The sequence below is a fragment of the Sciurus vulgaris genome, assembly GCF_902686455.1.
Source record: "Sciurus vulgaris genome assembly, chromosome: 14".
Lineage (NCBI taxonomy): Eukaryota > Metazoa > Chordata > Mammalia > Rodentia > Sciuridae > Sciurus > Sciurus vulgaris.
The window spans coordinates 58,294,714-58,312,364 of record NC_136475.1 but is presented as its reverse complement, the minus strand read 5'-3'; the positions used below and the strand labels follow the sequence as shown (position 1 = coordinate 58,312,364).

The 17,651-nt window shown below is 32.6% G+C and overlaps 1 protein-coding gene across 4 annotated transcripts in view; it reads left to right on the top strand.

Annotated features, from left to right (window-relative positions):
- Window positions 1-17,651, top strand: part of GTF2A1L (general transcription factor IIA subunit 1 like) — a 121,603-nt gene that overhangs the window by 80,424 nt on the left and 23,528 nt on the right. For all 4 annotated transcript variants that reach the window (XM_079111630.1, XM_079111632.1, XM_079111633.1 and 1 more), the window contains 3 exons: window positions 2,310-2,365; window positions 4,535-4,619; window positions 5,649-6,235. In XM_079111630.1, coding sequence (XP_078967756.1) covers window positions 2,310-2,365; window positions 4,535-4,619; window positions 5,649-6,235 — 728 coding nt within the window. The remainder of the gene's footprint in view (window positions 1-2,309; window positions 2,366-4,534; window positions 4,620-5,648; window positions 6,236-17,651) is intronic.

Genomic DNA, 17,651 nt, shown 5'->3' with positions numbered 1-17,651 from the left:
ATATATATATATATATATATATATATATATACACACATGTATAGTACTGGGAATTGAACTCAAGGACACTTTACCACTGAACCATGTTGAACTCTCAGTCCTCCTTCCTCAGCTTCCCGAGCTGCTGGGATTATAGGTGTGTACCACCTCACCTGGCTTTATACATATTTTTAAATGATAGATTACATTTACAAACAGTTGGTTCACCATTTAGATGCATTAGAAACAAAGCAATAGTCAGCATAGAAAGTTGGCAGATAATAAAGAAAAGAGGTATGGGATTGTAGCTTTAATGCAGATTGAGTTGCAATTCTGAGAATTTGTTCTTTTTCCTTTTATAAATAGAATCTTACAATTATAATTATTCAGTCATATTAATTGTACAAATTAAAGGTTTCACTGTGTAGAATTTGTTCTGGTTCCATTGCAAAGTATTTTTATTAATTTGCTCCTAAAATGGTGTAGCTGTGCTTGCTAACTTAGCTGAAGTACTGTAAATAACTTTTAATGAAATGAAACTTATTTTGAATATATAAAATTTAGAATGGATTTATGTCAAGTTACAATTTTTGGTCAGTAGTATAGTCTCTTAGAAATATACCACTTAACAAATAGTAATTTTTCTCCCCAGTGGAAAGTTGTATTCATGTGGGTATGACTCTGTGTCTTCTAATCTGTTCCATTGGTCTTCATGTCTGTTTTTGTGCCAATACCATGCTGTTTTCGTTTCTGTAGTTCTGTAGTATAATTTAAGGTCTCGTATTGTGATGCCTCCTGTATCACTTTTTTCACTAAGTATTGCTTTGGCCATTCTGGACCTCTTATTTTCCAAATGAATTTTATGACTGCTTTTTCTGTTTCTATGAAGAACATCATTGGAATTTTAATAGGAATTGTATTAAATCTGTATAGAACTTTTGGTAGTGTGACCATTTTGACAATATTAATTCTGCCTATCCTTCTGATAAGCAGATGCTGATCCATAGTTGGGGATGGGTATAAAGAATGAAGAAACTTTGGATTGTACAGAGGGGAGTGAGGGGAGGGGGGGTGGGAAGGATGCTAGATTGAGATAGACATTATTACCCTATATACATGTATGAAAAGAATTTTTAAAAAAATATTTATCACTGTCAGAAAAAGTTAATTAAAAGAAATTCTGCCTATCCAAGAACATGGGAGATCATTCCATCTTCTAAGGTCTTCTTCAATTTTTCTTTAGTGTTCTGTAATTTTCATTGTAGTGGTGTTTCACTTCTTTTGTTAGATCGATTCCCAAATATTTAATTCTTTTGAGGCTATTGTGTGTGAGACAGTTTTCCTGATTTCTCTTTCAGCTGATTCATTTTTGGTGTATAGGAATGCAACTGATTTATGGGTGATAATTTTATAATCTGCTACTTCGCTGAATTTATGAGTTCTAGATGCTTTCTGGACAAGCTTTTTTTGGGGGGTTCTAAATGTAGAATCATGTCATTGGCAAGTAGGAATAGTTTGCGCTCTTATTTTCCTATTTGTACCCCTTTAATTTCTTTCTTTTGTCTAATTGCTCTGGCTAGGGTTTCCAGCACTATGTTGAATAGGAGTGGTAAAAGAGGGCATTCCTGCCTTGTTCCAGTTTTTAGAGGGAATGCTTTCAATTTTTCTCCATTTAGAATGATGGCCTTGGGTTTAGCATTTATAACTTTTACTAGGTTGAGGTTATGTTCCTACTATCCCTAGTTTTTCTAGTGTTTTGAGCATGAATGGATGCTGTATTTTGTCAAATGCTTTTTATGCATTTATTGAGATAATCATGTGATTCTTGTCATTAGGTCTATAGATGTGATGAATTACATTTATTGATTTCTGTGTGTTGAACCAACCTTACATCCCTGGAATAAACCCAACTTGATCATGGTGCACCATCTTTTTAATATGTTTTCATATGTGATTTTCCAGAATTAAGAATTTTTGCATCTATGTTAATCAGAGACATTAGTCTGAAGTTTTTCCTTGTTGTGTAAGTTGTAATGGAGACTTAGTGCTACATCAACTTACGAAAGACAATCTGCAGACTTTGTTATGGATTTCTAAAATACAGTATGCCTGATTATAAAGAAATATTTACCTTTGACACTTAAAGTAGTCTAGTTGTAAAGTCTATCTAAAGTTGCTGGAAAAATATAATTAAGTACTTCTGTTGTCATTTGGAATCTGGAAGGTTAGAATTCACTATGGTCTAATATTATAGAATAAAAAATTTTACTAATTATATTAAATTCATAAATTCTAATGAATGTATAATATTTATTTTGTTTTCTATGCAGCATCGTTAGTTATTCCTACTGGTAGAACTCTTCCAAGTTTTGCCACAGCAGAACTGGTATGTAGCTTATTTAAAATACTCTTTTTTTGGTACTAGGAGTTAAAAGCAGGGGTGCTTTGCCACTGAGTTACCTGCCCAGTCCTTTTTATTTTTTTATTTTGAGACAGGGTCTCACTAAGATGCTGAAGCTGACCTTGAAGTGCTATCCTCCTGCCTCAGTCTTCTAAGTAGCCAGGATTATAGTCATATGCCACTGCACCTGACTAAAATTCACTTGAAAAGATATGCACTATTTTTAGTGAATTGTGGGACAGTGCTGGGCATAGATATAATTCATGATGTTTTAGAGAGAAGATGTGGTAAGGAATGGAGGACAGGAATTGTTTCCATATCATAGAAAAAGCTCAGGAGATTCAGAGTCAACATTTTCTTACCAGTTTTTCCTATCTCCCGCAGCAGTTGTTAGCATCTGCCCAAACTGTACTTACAAGGTTAGAAAATTTCTACAGTTACATTGAACAGGGTTTTAATATGCTATATAGTGTTATATGCTTGGTGGACCTTACATAGATAATTTTGATATGGTATTTTTTTCCCTCTAGAGTTGAGTGACCTCATAGTTTTTCCTTTTACATAAGTGGAATATTTTGTTCATTTTCCACCTTTGTGAAATAGAGTTTCCTACTTCCTAGGACTTGGAGATAGGAGATAAACATTATTACTTATTCACAGAAAATTGAGTAGATTTTTAGGTGGGAAGGAATGACACATTTTCACTTTTACTTTTCTTCCATGGTACTGATGGCATATAATCCATTTACTGTTTTTCATTTCCTTCCAGTCTATGAGCTACCTTTCTAGAGTACAGGATTAAATGTGCCAGTTATTTCCATTTCTTCATTAAGAAGAAGCAAAGACTCTACCCCTTAGCTAGGTTTTTGGAAAGAGTGGCACTGCGTTTGATAGGAAACCTTTGAAATAACTCTGTTTTTGAGATTAGTGGAAATATCTTTTTCCCTTATTAAAGGAATAATATGCTTATATGAAGTAAAAACAAATTTATAAGGTAAAATGTGAAGGAGCCCTACAGTATTATACCCCAAAGATAACTGTTTTAATTGTTTGATGTATATTCACTAACTCCACTAGACTTCTTTCATGAGCAGTACATTATTTTTCCATGTAAAAAGTAGGGTTGCATACTTTACTGTTTCTGTAGTTTCCTGCCTTTCACATGCACTTGTGGGTTCCCTATCTCTCCTTCCCTTCTCTCTCTTCCCTTGCTCTCCCTCCCTTTTCTTTCTTTTAGTAATATAGATGGACTCCTTTCAGTGCCAGTAAATGTAGATTGGCCTTAGTGGATATATCAGTTTAACTAACCAGCTTTTTGATGATGGACCTTTGCATTATTTTCCTTTTTTTTAGAAAATACAGCATCCCGTTGATTATAGTTGCATATATCTGTTGCTTATGTGACAATTGGGTACATTCCTAAAAGTAGGATTTCTGGGCCAAAGGTCATATTTTCAATTTTGGGATATATTGCAAAATTGTCTAAAGGGTTGTTCCAGTTTATACTCATATAAACAGTAGTCTAAGAGAACTACTTTTTATCACATCCTCACCAACATAGGGTGCTACTTATCAATTTTACGTGTGTGATATTAGGCATTGAACCCAAGGTCTTGCACATGCTAGGCAAGCAAGCACTTTATTAACTGAGCTACATCCCCATCCTACTTTTTCAATCTTTTAAAATTTTCAAATCTGATAGATAAAACATTTTTTGTCTTGATATTGTTTTTCAATTTAAAACCCTAGGGTTTAATTATTCCAAAATAAAAATTATATACTATTATGAATTATGCATTATCATATCTACTTTAAAATACCGTTAGTGATCAACTTAGAGATTAAAGCACCCTTATAAACAGCTGTGGTTCTTATATTTGACATCGTAGGAGTCAATGACCCAGGCAAAGCTAGGCATTGGGTAAGTTTTATGTGCCAGTGTGCATTCTGTTCATTAAGAATTACTGACTTCATAAAGGAAGATACTGAAGAGAACTATAGAAAGTGGGGAAAAAACCTTACTGGCTTCATTGTTAATTATGACATATTCAAAAGCCCTTTTATTCGATGTACTCAACCCTACTATTAAATGTTGAGTGTTGTCAAATTATTGTCCTATTTTCTAACTTTATAATATAAATTTCTTATATCTAGGGCACTTCAAACTCCAGTGCAAACTTTACTTTTCCTGGTTATCCTATTCATGTACCAGCAGGTGTGACACTACAGACTGCATCTGGTGAGAGTATTTTCTAAGAATATTTTGTTTTTAGTTAGCATTGGTGCTAATTTCTGGATATTAAGTTTCATAATTTTTAATGAACTACACAATAGAAGTTAAAGGAGCCTTCAATAAAACCTATTTTAAAAATGATATTAAGTTGCGGTTATTATGTTATGGATACCATCCACCGAAAAAGACATTGTGTGACACCTGTCATATATGTAATTCATTCTCAGTTCTCTTTCCCAACCTTATGTAAGATGCTTTGTATCTGTTTTCTCTAATTCAAGTCAGTTATCTAAATTTTAGCAAATATAAACAGAAGGATGTATCTGTGTTCCTGGTAACTCTAATCAAGGAAAATTAAAGATTAGGTTGATCAACCTTTGCCTCCTTTTGAGATTGGAGATTGCATGCTCTAGTAGAAAGAACATCCATAAATTTGGAGGTTATCCAACCTTTGCTTTTCAGATTTTCTTTTGATTTGAAACAGTATCAGACTTATTCTTTGGGTGTTATAAAGTTTAAGTAAAACATCTAACTCAATGCTTAAAAACAATTCAGTTTCTCTCCTGTTTAGTTGTAGTTTAAAGGGAAGAGGGGGAAGAAATTTGATAACTTTTAAAATTATTAAACTCTCTTTTTGGATAGTCTTAATAACTTGTAATAGTATCTCAAGTGCATGAAATACTTTTACATGATTCTATGTTAAATTTCCATTAGACTGATAAGATTAGCAAGCAATAGGAGAGGGTCTTGGATAAAATATTGGTGGCCTATGTGTATCTCAGAGTGTGTCACATAAGTAATAGTGGGAAAAAGAGTTAAAGCAAAATGAAATTTAAAAACTACATTAATACATATTTCTTGTAAAAAGTCTGAATAAAAGAAATTCCTAGAGATAACCACTATCAATACCTTATTGATAGATTTCTTCTCAATCTGTTAGGGGTGAGTTTTTTTTTTTTTTAATAGGAAATTAGAATTTTGCTTCTAGTGCTAGAATTCTAATAATACTTAAAGTTTTGTTTTCTCATTTTTAAGGTCACCTTTATAAAGTTAATGTACCAATTATGGTTACACAGACTTCTGGACGAGCAAGTATTCTTCAGCATCCAGTTCAACAAGTTTTTCAACAATTTGGGCATCCTTCAATGATACAGACCAGTGTTTCACAATTGAACCCTTGTTCCCTTCAAGCAACTTCTAATAAATCACAAAGAATGGAAACTATGCTGCAACAACCCACAATTCTACATTCTGGGCCAGTGGATAGGAAGCCCTTAAAAAATGCCACTAGTGATATACTTGTACCTCCTGGACATGAGCATAAAATCATGTCTGAAGCTTTGTTGAGGCAGCAGGAAAACTCTCAGTACATCAGTCTTCCAGGTGTTGTATTTCCTCCACAGGTTTTGCAGACAGATTCTAATGTGGAGCCAGTGCTCAATGTTTCAGCTAGCATGACTCAGAATCTTCATGGTGGGCCTCTCTCATTGGGCCCTCAGGTGACTTTCCACCACATGACTGATGGACAGCTTCATGTTCTTAAAAAAAGAATGTATGGATGTGATTCTGTAAAACAACCTAGAAAAGTAGAGGAACCCAGCAGCCTACCTGTTTCTGAGAAGGTATAGTTCTTTGTTCAGCTTCTTGATATTAGGGAACTGAAAGTGGCCAGTGATTAGACTTTCTGAATTCTTTTAAAACTGTAAGACTAATCAGAATTATATATCTCATACATAATGGTGGGATTCATTGTTAGATATTTGTACAGGCACAAAATATAACCATATAATTTGGTCAAAATCATTCCCCAGTATTTCTCCTTTCATAAAATTATTTCTTTATAGTTTTAAGTGTAACAATCAGTTCTTAAAGCGTTCATACTCAGCATTTCTTAACTTCTTGTTTCAATTGATGAATCAGAATATTTCTTTAAAGAACATGCACTTGTTTTGAGGTAAACCATTTTACCCTGTCCATAAGATTGTGAGAATTGTTTTTTCTTTTTTGTTTTCTTTTTTTTTCCCTGTTTTTTTTTGGTTTACAGATAAAATTTAAAAGGCCCAGAAATCTGTCCCAGTGATTTAATGAATATTTTGAGATTAATTCATTGTCAATGTATAAAAGCCATCCTATTTTTTTCCTATTTTACCTAATTTTCTTGAACTTGCATATGAAAATTTTCCCTGCACAAGGAATTATCTTGCTAGTAATTTTGTTTCTTTCTGCCTGTTGAAATACTAGTTTTACTTAATTTATTTTTGGAATTCAAATCATTAAAGTTTCTAATTAACTTTCCATGTGAAAATTGGTGTGAGGTAATCACTTCCAAGAAATTCATAGTGGTAAAAGAAAGATTCGTGGAGAATTTTGGATTATAAAACCATTGCATTTTTTAAAAATGTAAACTCCACAATGGAATTATTGCTAATTCCATTTATTATTTTAGTATCATGTGACAAAGTTTTATGCTCTAGTTAATAGTTTTATCATCCTCTAGAACCACTGTATAAAGCTGTAGTGACTGCCATCTGAACATTTTATTTTTCAGAATATTTTAAGTTTTCTAGGTAGGGGAAAGATAGGGTATAGCGAAGGACCATGAAGAGAGTGTGTCAAACTGTTTTGGGAGTTTCATGTGACTGATGACTATCAGAAAATATTTGGCCCATTATAGAATATTTCTGATGTTTGATGAAACCTGTTTAGAATCTTTTAGCAGATTTATTTTTAGTTTTGATATAAAGTATTAAATGTTTATTTTTTAGTTTTTTTCATGACATTTCCCACGTGAAACATGAAATTTTGGAGTTGAGTTTTAGCTAATCTAATAATTATGAAGCATTTGATTTGGAAGTAAAAAATAGCTGTAAATTTAAAATATGTGTGTTTTCATCACTTAGTATTTTTGGAGGCATTTTATTTTCTGATATTCTGTTTGAATTTTGCAGATTTTTGGTGTGATGAGTCAAGAATGTATTCTATTTTTAGGCATTAGATATCATCATGTACTTTTTCTGATAGAGGAAAATAGATTAGTTACTGTGTATTAATCAAGAATTATTTAGGAGGTACTGATGCTTTGAAGCTGCAAAAAGTTCAAATTCCCGATTCACTGTTTATAAGCACTATGTAATGTTACTCTCTGAAATTCAGTCATAGTCTGTAAACCAGGCATAATACCAATCTCATAATTTTTAGAATTATCAAAGCTGATGTATGTAGAGAACTTAAAGCTTCTGCTATCATAGAAAGTTTCAGATTAGTGCTATTATGCTTTATGATTGTTATATATTGGGTAACTTTTCATATCACTTGTCTGTTAGTTTTAAAGTAGGTCTATATCCAAAACATGAAATCCAAATATACAAGAGTATTTACCTTATAAAATGCTTCCTTATTTATTATAGAATACCTTTAAATATTTAGCAATATGGGAAAATTTATGCTGATCTAATTTTGAAAAAAATTATGAGTGGTTTTACTTTGTTGTAAGTAGCTTAAAGCAAGTTAAAATTAGTAGTACTTGTTTACTTGTTTCCTGTGCTGTAGATTCCCAGCTATCTTAAGGATCTATGCAGTCTTAATATTCTTACTGTTTCATGAAATATATTCCTGACAACTTTTGATTTAGCTTCATATAACTTCTGTTTATTTTTCATCTGTATGAATTTGACTATTCTAGGTTCCTTATAAACAGAATCATGTGATGTTTGTCCTTTTGTGACTGGCTTACTTAGCATAATGTTTTCATGGTTATCATGTTGAAAGTGCCAGAATTTCATTCCTTTTTAAGACCAAATCATGTGATTTTGATAATTTTTAAAACTTGTTAATATTTCTGGAGTCTGTTCCTTCTTCTCCATCCCAGCTAACATTGCCCTAAATGTCTCTTATATGGGATAAGTTTCCTTATGAATTTATCAGCCTTTAGCCTCTGCTATTTCTTAAGATTAAAGGCCTAAGGTTCATGGATAAGAATTGTTTTGAATCCCTTCTCTTGTGATGTGGGCAAGTACTCAAAAAGTGACTTAAAATGTAAAGTTTATTTTATGTAAAATAATGTATCACCCTTGGAGTTGTGGTAGTGGGGGGATAAGTTAGGACAGCTGAAGTGCTCAATAGCACACTGCTGCCGCATGGTGAGTGCTCAGTCCATGTTAGCTATTCTTGGTCTTCCTCATGGCTTTCAAAGCCATGAGAAATCTGTCCAGAGTGCAGCATGACTGTGTCCTTTGCTTACTTAACACATCACTGCCCATCACGTATAGGATACAGTTCAAGTTCCTTAATACAGTGTGTAAGGATCTCCATGTTCTTTCTCTGCTAATTTCTTTACTCTTCCTTTCACGCCTAGTACTTTATTAGGAACACCAAATGGAAGTGATTCTGTTTCCTAGCGTTTTTTCTTTTCTTTTCTTTTTTTTTTTTTTTGTAATACTAGGGATTACAAACATTTTTGTATTTGTCAAAATATGTTAAGGTATATCCTGCCAATGAGAATGGAGTGATGTGGGATGCTGTTGTACCTGTTCAGATAATATATAATTATCATTGTCACTATATTATGATAGATATCTGAATTAAATGCCTGGTAAGAAAGAAAGAAGCTATGCCCTGTTATGATTATAGACCAATGAATTCAACATAATTTAGGTTGAATATGGGTAAAAAAAGTTGTTATACCTTATGTTTCTCTTGTTTTGTATTTATTCCCACCTGTGTATGTGAAGTTCTGTCAGTTCTTACTAGCCATTGGAAAAATATGGTTCTTTAATTAGAGGAAAGCTTAAATGGAAAATGTTGGAATCTGGATTAGGTAAACAAAGCTTCATGTTAAGGCATCCTATTTATTTGATTATTGTACTACCCAGCCACAGAAGCAACATATAATTGAAGATACTTTGGTGAAAGTGAGAATCTTGAACATTATTGAGCTAGTTTGTTTTAGATCAGAGAAAGAAAATTGAAGCAGTGCCTCTGTCAGATTACATCATTTGCATTAGAACTGTGGACATTTTTTTTTTTTTTTTTTACATTTGGCTAGAATTCATAGATGAATCAGCAGTGACTTTCCTGTAACTTTCAACAGGATAAAAATACCAATGCTGCTTAGCGCAGCTAGTATCTGATTTTCATTTTATTTGCATGTTGACATCATTAAAGAATACTTTTGCTGTGAACCCCTTTTTTGGGGGAAAGTTGGAAACTGATATCATTGCAATATTAAAAAGGGATTTTGCTTTGCAAAATTTCATACTGTGTCCACTGATGGAGCACCTGAGGTGCTTGGCAAGACTTGGTTTTGCAGCTTTAGTAAAGCGAGTATTGTTGTCTGTTTCGGCACATGGCATTCATTAGTGCTAAGACACAGCCAGTAATTCTACAAGAAGTCTCATCTGCTGATATAAAACTCCAGTATATTAGAATCAAGGTTTTAAATTATTATCTTTTCCAAATGTTTATTAAAAATGGGTGCAAAATGTTAAATTCTTCTTTATGCATATTTTTTTCTGATATTCCAAAGGACAATGCTTAAATCCTTGGCTTAATCCTTGAGGAGATGTTTACTATTTTTGAGAGGGAACAAAATCCTCCTTATATGATTTTACCTGGAGGAATTTATTGATGATCAGTGTGGGGGATGTTTGGCTATATGAAAGATGTAAATCTTTCTATTCATGGTCTTGCAGCATCAGTTATTGATGATGTTATAAAACTATTGGCCATTCAGGTTAAATTATATATTCAAAGGATACTGGATTCATAGAATCATATGTGTAGTATGAACTTTCCAATGCATGTTGGAAGTGCTTCTAAAGAAAAAAACTGAGAATGACAAAATCCCTTTTCAGTTTCTGAAATTAAATTTGGATTTGTAGTTTACTTTCCTAGAGTAAACAGAACCTCAGTAATTTAAGAAAATGAGATGATGTTATATGAATTCAATTGAAAGAGTTCTGGAATTTTAATATTCCTCAATAAGCTTATACTCATCTGGCAAAATACCAAGGGAGCTGTGAGTCATTTTGCAACAAAAGATTTCATGATTTTAAGTTTTCAGAACTTGATGCTATTAAAGCAAAAAGTCAATGTCAACATGTGGTTTTAGGCTTAGGACTAACCTTATAATAATTTTCTTCTAAAAAGTCAGATTTTTGAAGTACTGGCATAAGGTCGGATTTTTTGAGGTATAATACATAATAAAATTTGCATTTTTGAGGTATGTCAGTTTTAGGTATACGGTATGAATTTTGATAAATACATGCAGTTATATAAAACCACCACAATGGAGATAAGAAAACATTTCCATCACCTAAAGGGTTCCCTCATGTGCTTTTATAGTCAATACCCTCCTACTACTCCTAGTCCCTGGTAGTTACTCATTGACCTATTTTCGTTTGATAGAGCTTTACCTTTTCCAGAATGTCAAACAGTTGAAGGTATGTAGTATGTAGTTTTAGCATAATGCACTTGAGATTCATATATGTTGTTGAATGTATCAGTATATTCCATTATATGAATGTACCTTAATTTTATTCACCAGTTGCATATTTGAGTTGTTTCCAATTTTGGCATTTGTGATTGAAGTTCCTGAAAATATTTATATATTGTGTGTATGCACATATACAATCCTTTGGAGTAATTACTGAGGAGTGGGACTGCTAGGTCATATGATACATATTTCTTTGTAACAAACTGTCAAGCTCATTTCCTAAGTGCATATCTAGCAGCAATTTGTGGTGGAATTTTGCATTTCTGCCAGTAATGTAAAAGATTTATAATTGCTTCGCATTCTTGCTATTTAACACTGTCTTTTGGAGAGAAGTTTGGGATTTTGATGAAGTTCAGTTAAACTTTTCTTTTGAACTCTGCTTCATGTGTATGTAATTGAAAGTTGCAAAGATTTTGAGATTTTTGCCCCCAACCCCCACCTGCTGCTTTTTTTTTGTTTTGTTTTAAACAACACTAGGGGATCTATCCCAGGGCCTCACACACACTGGGCAAGTAAGTACTCTACCACTGATTATGCTACACCACCAGCCCTTTTGTCATGTTTTCTTTTCAAATTTTGTAGTTATATAGTGCATACCTGTAATCCCAGTGACTCAGGAGGCTAAGACAGGAGGATCTTGAGTTTAAAACCAACTTCAGTAACTTATTGAGCAACTCAGTGAGACCCAGTCTCTAAATTATTTTTAAAAAATAATATATGTTTTATATATAAAATATAAATATATATTTTATGTTAAAATAAAACATATATAATATATATATGTGTATATATGTGTGTATATATATATAAAACAGGTGAGGATGTGTCTCAGTGGTACAGTGCCCCTGGGTTCAATCCATGGTACCAAAAAAAATTTATAGTTATAAGTTTTACATTTAGACCTATAATTGCTCTTGGGTTAGTTTTTTTGTATGGTATAAGAATATGATTGAGGTTTTTTTCTTTGCATATGAGTATTCAGTTGTTTTAGCATCATATATTGAAAAGACTACTCTGTCTCCATTGAGTTGCTCAAATCTTTTCATCTTCAGTGAAAATCAATTACTGTATCAGTGTTGGTTTATTTTGGGGCATTCTGTTTCATTAGTCTGTACATTTATTTTTTCCACTAGTACTCCCCATCATAATCATGGTAACTTTATAGTAGATTTAGACCATCAGAGAATGAGTCTCTCAGATCTTTTTTGAAAGCATTTGACTGTTCTCATTTGTGTTTCCATATAAATGCTAGAATGAGCTTTTCAACTTCAAAAAAAAGTTAAAAGCTTCTGTGACTGAGATGATTGTGTTGAATATATAGATTGATAAGGGGAGAACTGACATCTTTACAATGTTGAGTCTTCTTGTTCCTGTACATGATAATTTTCTATTTATTTAGACCTTTTGACTTTCCTTGTTATTGTTTTCTAGCTACCACAATGTACATATTACTCATATTCTGTTATTTTTTTTTTTTTACATATTTCATGGTTTTGGGTGCTATTATAAATGGTGCTTTAAAAAACAACATCTTTATTTTTATTTTAAGCTTAATTTGTATTGCATTTCAAACTACTTTTTAAAAAAGGATTATTGAGAAAAAAACTAAAAATCTGTACTTGAAGTTAATTCAAGTACAGTATTTTCAAAGGGGTTATGCCAATTTTTCCTGCCATCTTATTAGTTTAACCACGTACTTGACAATATTTTATCACCATTGATTTTTTTTCTAATCTACTTTTCTCTAGTGACAAAATACTCCATAAAATTTACCATTTTAATCACTTTAACTCTATAGTTCAGTGGCAATAAGTACATTCACATTGTGATGCAGCCGTCACCACCATCTATTTCCAGGAATGTTTCTTCCCAAATCTACACTCCATGGTCAGTTATTCCCCAGTTGTTTCCCATTGCTCAATCTCCTCAGCCCCAGGCATGCTGCTTTCTGTATCCTGAAATCTTTACTACTTTAGTTACCTCATATAAGTAGAATCAAACAGTATTTACCCTTTTGTGTCCTTTTTCATTTAGCATAATTTTTTCAGAGTTCATCCAAGTGATAGCATGTATGAGACCTCCAATTTTGTTCTTCCTTTTCAAGATAATTTTAACTATTTAGGGTCCCTTGAAATTCCATCTGAATTTTAGAATTGATTTTTCTATTTCTATAAATACTGTTGTTGGACTCTTGATAGAAATTGTATTGACTCTTTAGATCGGTTTGGATAGTATTGACATCTAACCCATGAACACAGGATGTCTTTCCACTTATTTGTGTCTTCTTTAATTTCTTTTGCTATTTTGTAATTTTCAGTGTTAAAGTCTTTTGCCTCCCTGGGTAAACTTTTTCCTACGTGTTTTATTCTTTTTGATGCTAGTATAAATAGAATTGTTTTCTTAATTTTCTATTTAGGTTGTTAAGAGTGCATAGATAAGCTACAATTTTTGTGTGTTTTATAATTTAATTAATTTACAAGTTCTTTTTCTTCTTTTGTGAAATCTTTAGTGTTTCTTACATATAAAAGCATGTCATCTGTGAATAGAATTATACTTCTTCCTTTCTGGTTTGGATGTATTTTATTTGTTTTTCTTGCTAAATTGTCCTAGGTAGTACTTCTGATACTATATTGAATAGAAGTGGTGAAAGCAGGCATTTTTGCCTTTTTCCTCATCTTTCAAGCTTTTTTTTTTTTTTTTTTTTTTTTAAATCAATATTTACCTGTAGTTTTCTTGTAATGTTTTTGTCAGGTTTTGGTGTCCAGGTGATGTTAGCCTGATAAAATGTTCCTTCCTTTTCAACTTTGATGGAGTTTGGGGGACGATTGGTTTTAATTCTCTAAATATTTGGTACAATTCCCTAGTGAAGCCTTCTTTTTTGGGCTTTGTTTTGGAAGTTTGTGATTACTAATTTAACATCTTTAATAGCTAATGGGTCTCTTCAGATTTTCTGTTTCTTTATGATTCAACCTAGGTAGGTTGTGTGTTTCTAGAAATTTGTCCGTTTCATCTAAGTTTTCAAATTTGCTGGGGTACAGGTGCTCATAGTACTCTTTTAAAGCTTTATTTATCTCTGTAAGATTGGTAGTGGTGGTCCCTGTTTTATTATGATTTTAGATGTTTGAGTTGTCTCTTCTTCAGTCTAACTGTAAAGATTTGTCTATGAGTTGATCTTTTTGAAGAACAAACTCTTTAGTTTTGTTGAGTCTCTATTTTGTTTATCTCTAATAATTATTCCTTTCTTTCTTCTGCTAGTTTTGAGTTTGATTTATTCTTTTTATCCCTAGTTTCTTAAAGTGTAAAGAGGGGGTTGCTAATTTGAGATTCATCTTTTTATTTACTTTTAAAATTTTTATTGGTACATTATAATAGTGGGATTCATTGTGACATGCATTAAACATAATTTGTTCTGTTCCCCATTACCTCCCTTTTCCATTCCCTTCTCCTTCCCTGGGTCTGCTTCCTCTACTCTGAGGTTGGTCTTTTGAAATGTAAGCATTTACAGCTGTAAATTTCCCTCTTAGCATTGCTCTCATTACGTGCCATAAATTTTGGTATATGTGTTTTCATTTTTATTTGTCTCAAACTATTTTATAATTTGCCTTGTGATTTCTTCTTTGACCCATTTGGTTTTTTAATATGTGTTGTTTAATTTTCAAAATTTGTGGATTTTCCATTTTTTCTTATATCATTTTCTAGTTGATTTTACTATTTTCTTATCATTTATTTAAAATATATTTGTGTCATTTTTATTTTATTAATTATATTTCTAATATTTCTATTTTAATTTCATCCCATTGTGATCAGAAAATATGCTTAGTATAATTTTAATTTAAAAAATTTCAAGACTTGTTTAATGTCCTAACATGTTTAATCTTGGAGAATATTATTTGTACACTTCATGAAAATTTGTGTTCTTCTAGGGGTGGCGGCATATGACTGTAATCCCAGTGACTTGGGAGGCTGAGGCAGGAAGATTGCAAGTTTGAGGCCAGTCTTAGCAATTTAGCAAGGACCTGAGCAACTTAGTGAGGCCCTGTCTCAAAATAAAAAATAACAAAAAGGACTGGGGATGTGGCTCAGTGGTTAAGTGCCCCTTGGTTCAATTCCCAATACCACAAAAAAAAAAAAAAAAAAAAAAAAAATTCGTATTCTGCCTTAGTTGGGTGAAGAGTTATTTATATGTCTGTTAAGTCCCATTGATTTATGTTGTTAAGTTCTTTATGTTCTTACTGGTATTTTGTCTGACTCATTATTTTAAGTATGATATTGAAACCTCCTGTTACTATAGAGCTATTTCTACTTCTAATTCTTTGAATGTTTGTTGAATATATTTAGCTGCTCTGATGTTTGGTGAACATTATAACTGTTATATCTTCCTGGTAAATTGATTATTTTATTGCTGTGAAATGTTTTTCTTTGTTTTGTAATAGTTTTTGACTTAACGTCTGTCTTGTCTGATAGTGATACAGCCCCACAGCTCTCTTTTGGTTACTATTTGCATGGACTTTATTTTTGTGTCCTTTCACTTTCAACCTATGCATGTCCTTATATCTAAAGTGAGTTTCTTGTGGATAGAATATAGTCCATTTTGCTAGTCTGTGTCTTTTGACTGGGGAATGTTATAATTTAGATATGGTTTGTCCCCTAGAGGTTCCTCCTCTTTCTCCTCTTTTTCCTTCCTCTTTGTCCTCCTCCTCCTCCTCTTCTCTTTCTCCTTCTTTGTCATATCCTTGTCTGTCATATCCTTCTTTGTTACTTCTCCTTCCTTCCTTCTCCACACAGGGTCCTGTTATCACGGAGCTATATCGCTATCCCCAACCCCCTTTTTGGAGACAGGTCTTGCTCACTAAGTTGCTGAGGCTGGCCTTGAACTTTTGATTCTCATATCTCAGCCTTCCAAATTGCCAGGATTATAGGCACATACCACTACACTGGATCAGGACTTTCTTCTTTTATAATCATTTAATACTATGTATTTACCTCTAGGTAAAGTTTCACAAGTTTTTATGTTTTATTTTAACTTAAATTCAATTAAAATTATGTTCTAATTTGCCTTGTGATTTACTCTTTGGCCCATAGATATTTGGGGTTATTATTTTTAATTTTTTAATGTTTGGGGGATTTTCTAGGTATCTTTTTGTTATTTTTTTGTAGATTAATTTCTTTGTTGTTAGGAACATTCTTTGTATGTTTTAAATTTGCCAAGGTTTGTTTTATGGCTCAGAATGTGGTCTGTCTGTGAGAACATTCTATGCACTCTTGAAAAGAAGCTGTTTTGCTATTTTTGGATGGAATAGTCTATACATGTCAATTGGATCATGTGTATTGGTTCCATTGTTTAAGTCTTCTATGATTTTACTGAATTCTGTTTACTTTTAATTTCTGAGAGAGGATTTTTGACATCTCCAATGAAAATGTGAATTCATCCATGTTTTTCAGCTTCTAAGAATGACTTTGTGTATTGGTGTTGACTGGGGATTTAATGCAGGGCCTCAGTGCATCCTGAGTGCATGTGCCATACCACTCAGCTATATCCTCAGCCCATGAAGTTTTAGATTCATATAGTTTTGACAAGTTGTGACAAGTTGTGTTGACAAGTACATAAATATTTAAGATTAATGTTTTCTTCTTGATTGAACCCTTTATCATTATGTAATTTAATTGTTCTTATTTATCTCTGATAATATTCCTTGTTCTGAAGTTTACTTTTTTTCTGGTGTTAATGTTAATATTTTAGTTTTATTTAAATTAGTATTAACATCATACATTTTTTTTCTGTTTATTTTTAATCAGTTTCAAATTTAAAATGATTCAAATGGTTGGGTCCTGCTGATTTAATCCAGTCTGATAATTTCTATTTTCTAATTGGTATGTTTTTAAAAATATTTTTAGTCATAGATGGGCACACTGCCTTTATTTATTTTTAATGTGGTGGTGCGAAGGATCAAACCCAGGCGAGTGCCTTAACCACTGAGCTACAACCCTAGCCCAATTTCCAAGACTTCTTAGGCTGATATAATGAAGGCCATTTGGGTGCTTTGGGAGAGCCAAGCTTTCCATATCCTTGAGTTCCACTTCTGTACCCCATCCTTTGAGTTAAAGTAACCTATTGTATTTGCAATATGTGCATCTACTTGTGTTTGTTTGCAAAACAACTGGCAGTGCTCTATACTCAGTGATAGCACCTGGAACTTTTACCAACTTTTCAAGAGGTCTCTGATTGCACCGAAAAGGTTTGTGGTGCTTATCATTATATGAAATAGCCCCTGTCCCTAAGCTTGAAATTTTGTTGGTCTCTGTTCTGTCTGAGACAAACTGACAGGAGGACAATATGTAGGGCAGCTTTCTACAATCAAACTTGGAATTTAACTCCATTGCATACCTTTCTAGCTTTTTGATATTGGTAAGTATTTCATCTCTCAGTGTGTTGCAATTAGGTTTAAATTAGAAAATGCCCACAAAATATTTTAAAGATGCTTATTTCTTAGATCTGATTGATAAAGGTAGTGATAAAAAGAATAGCTATGTGAGCATAGGTGATT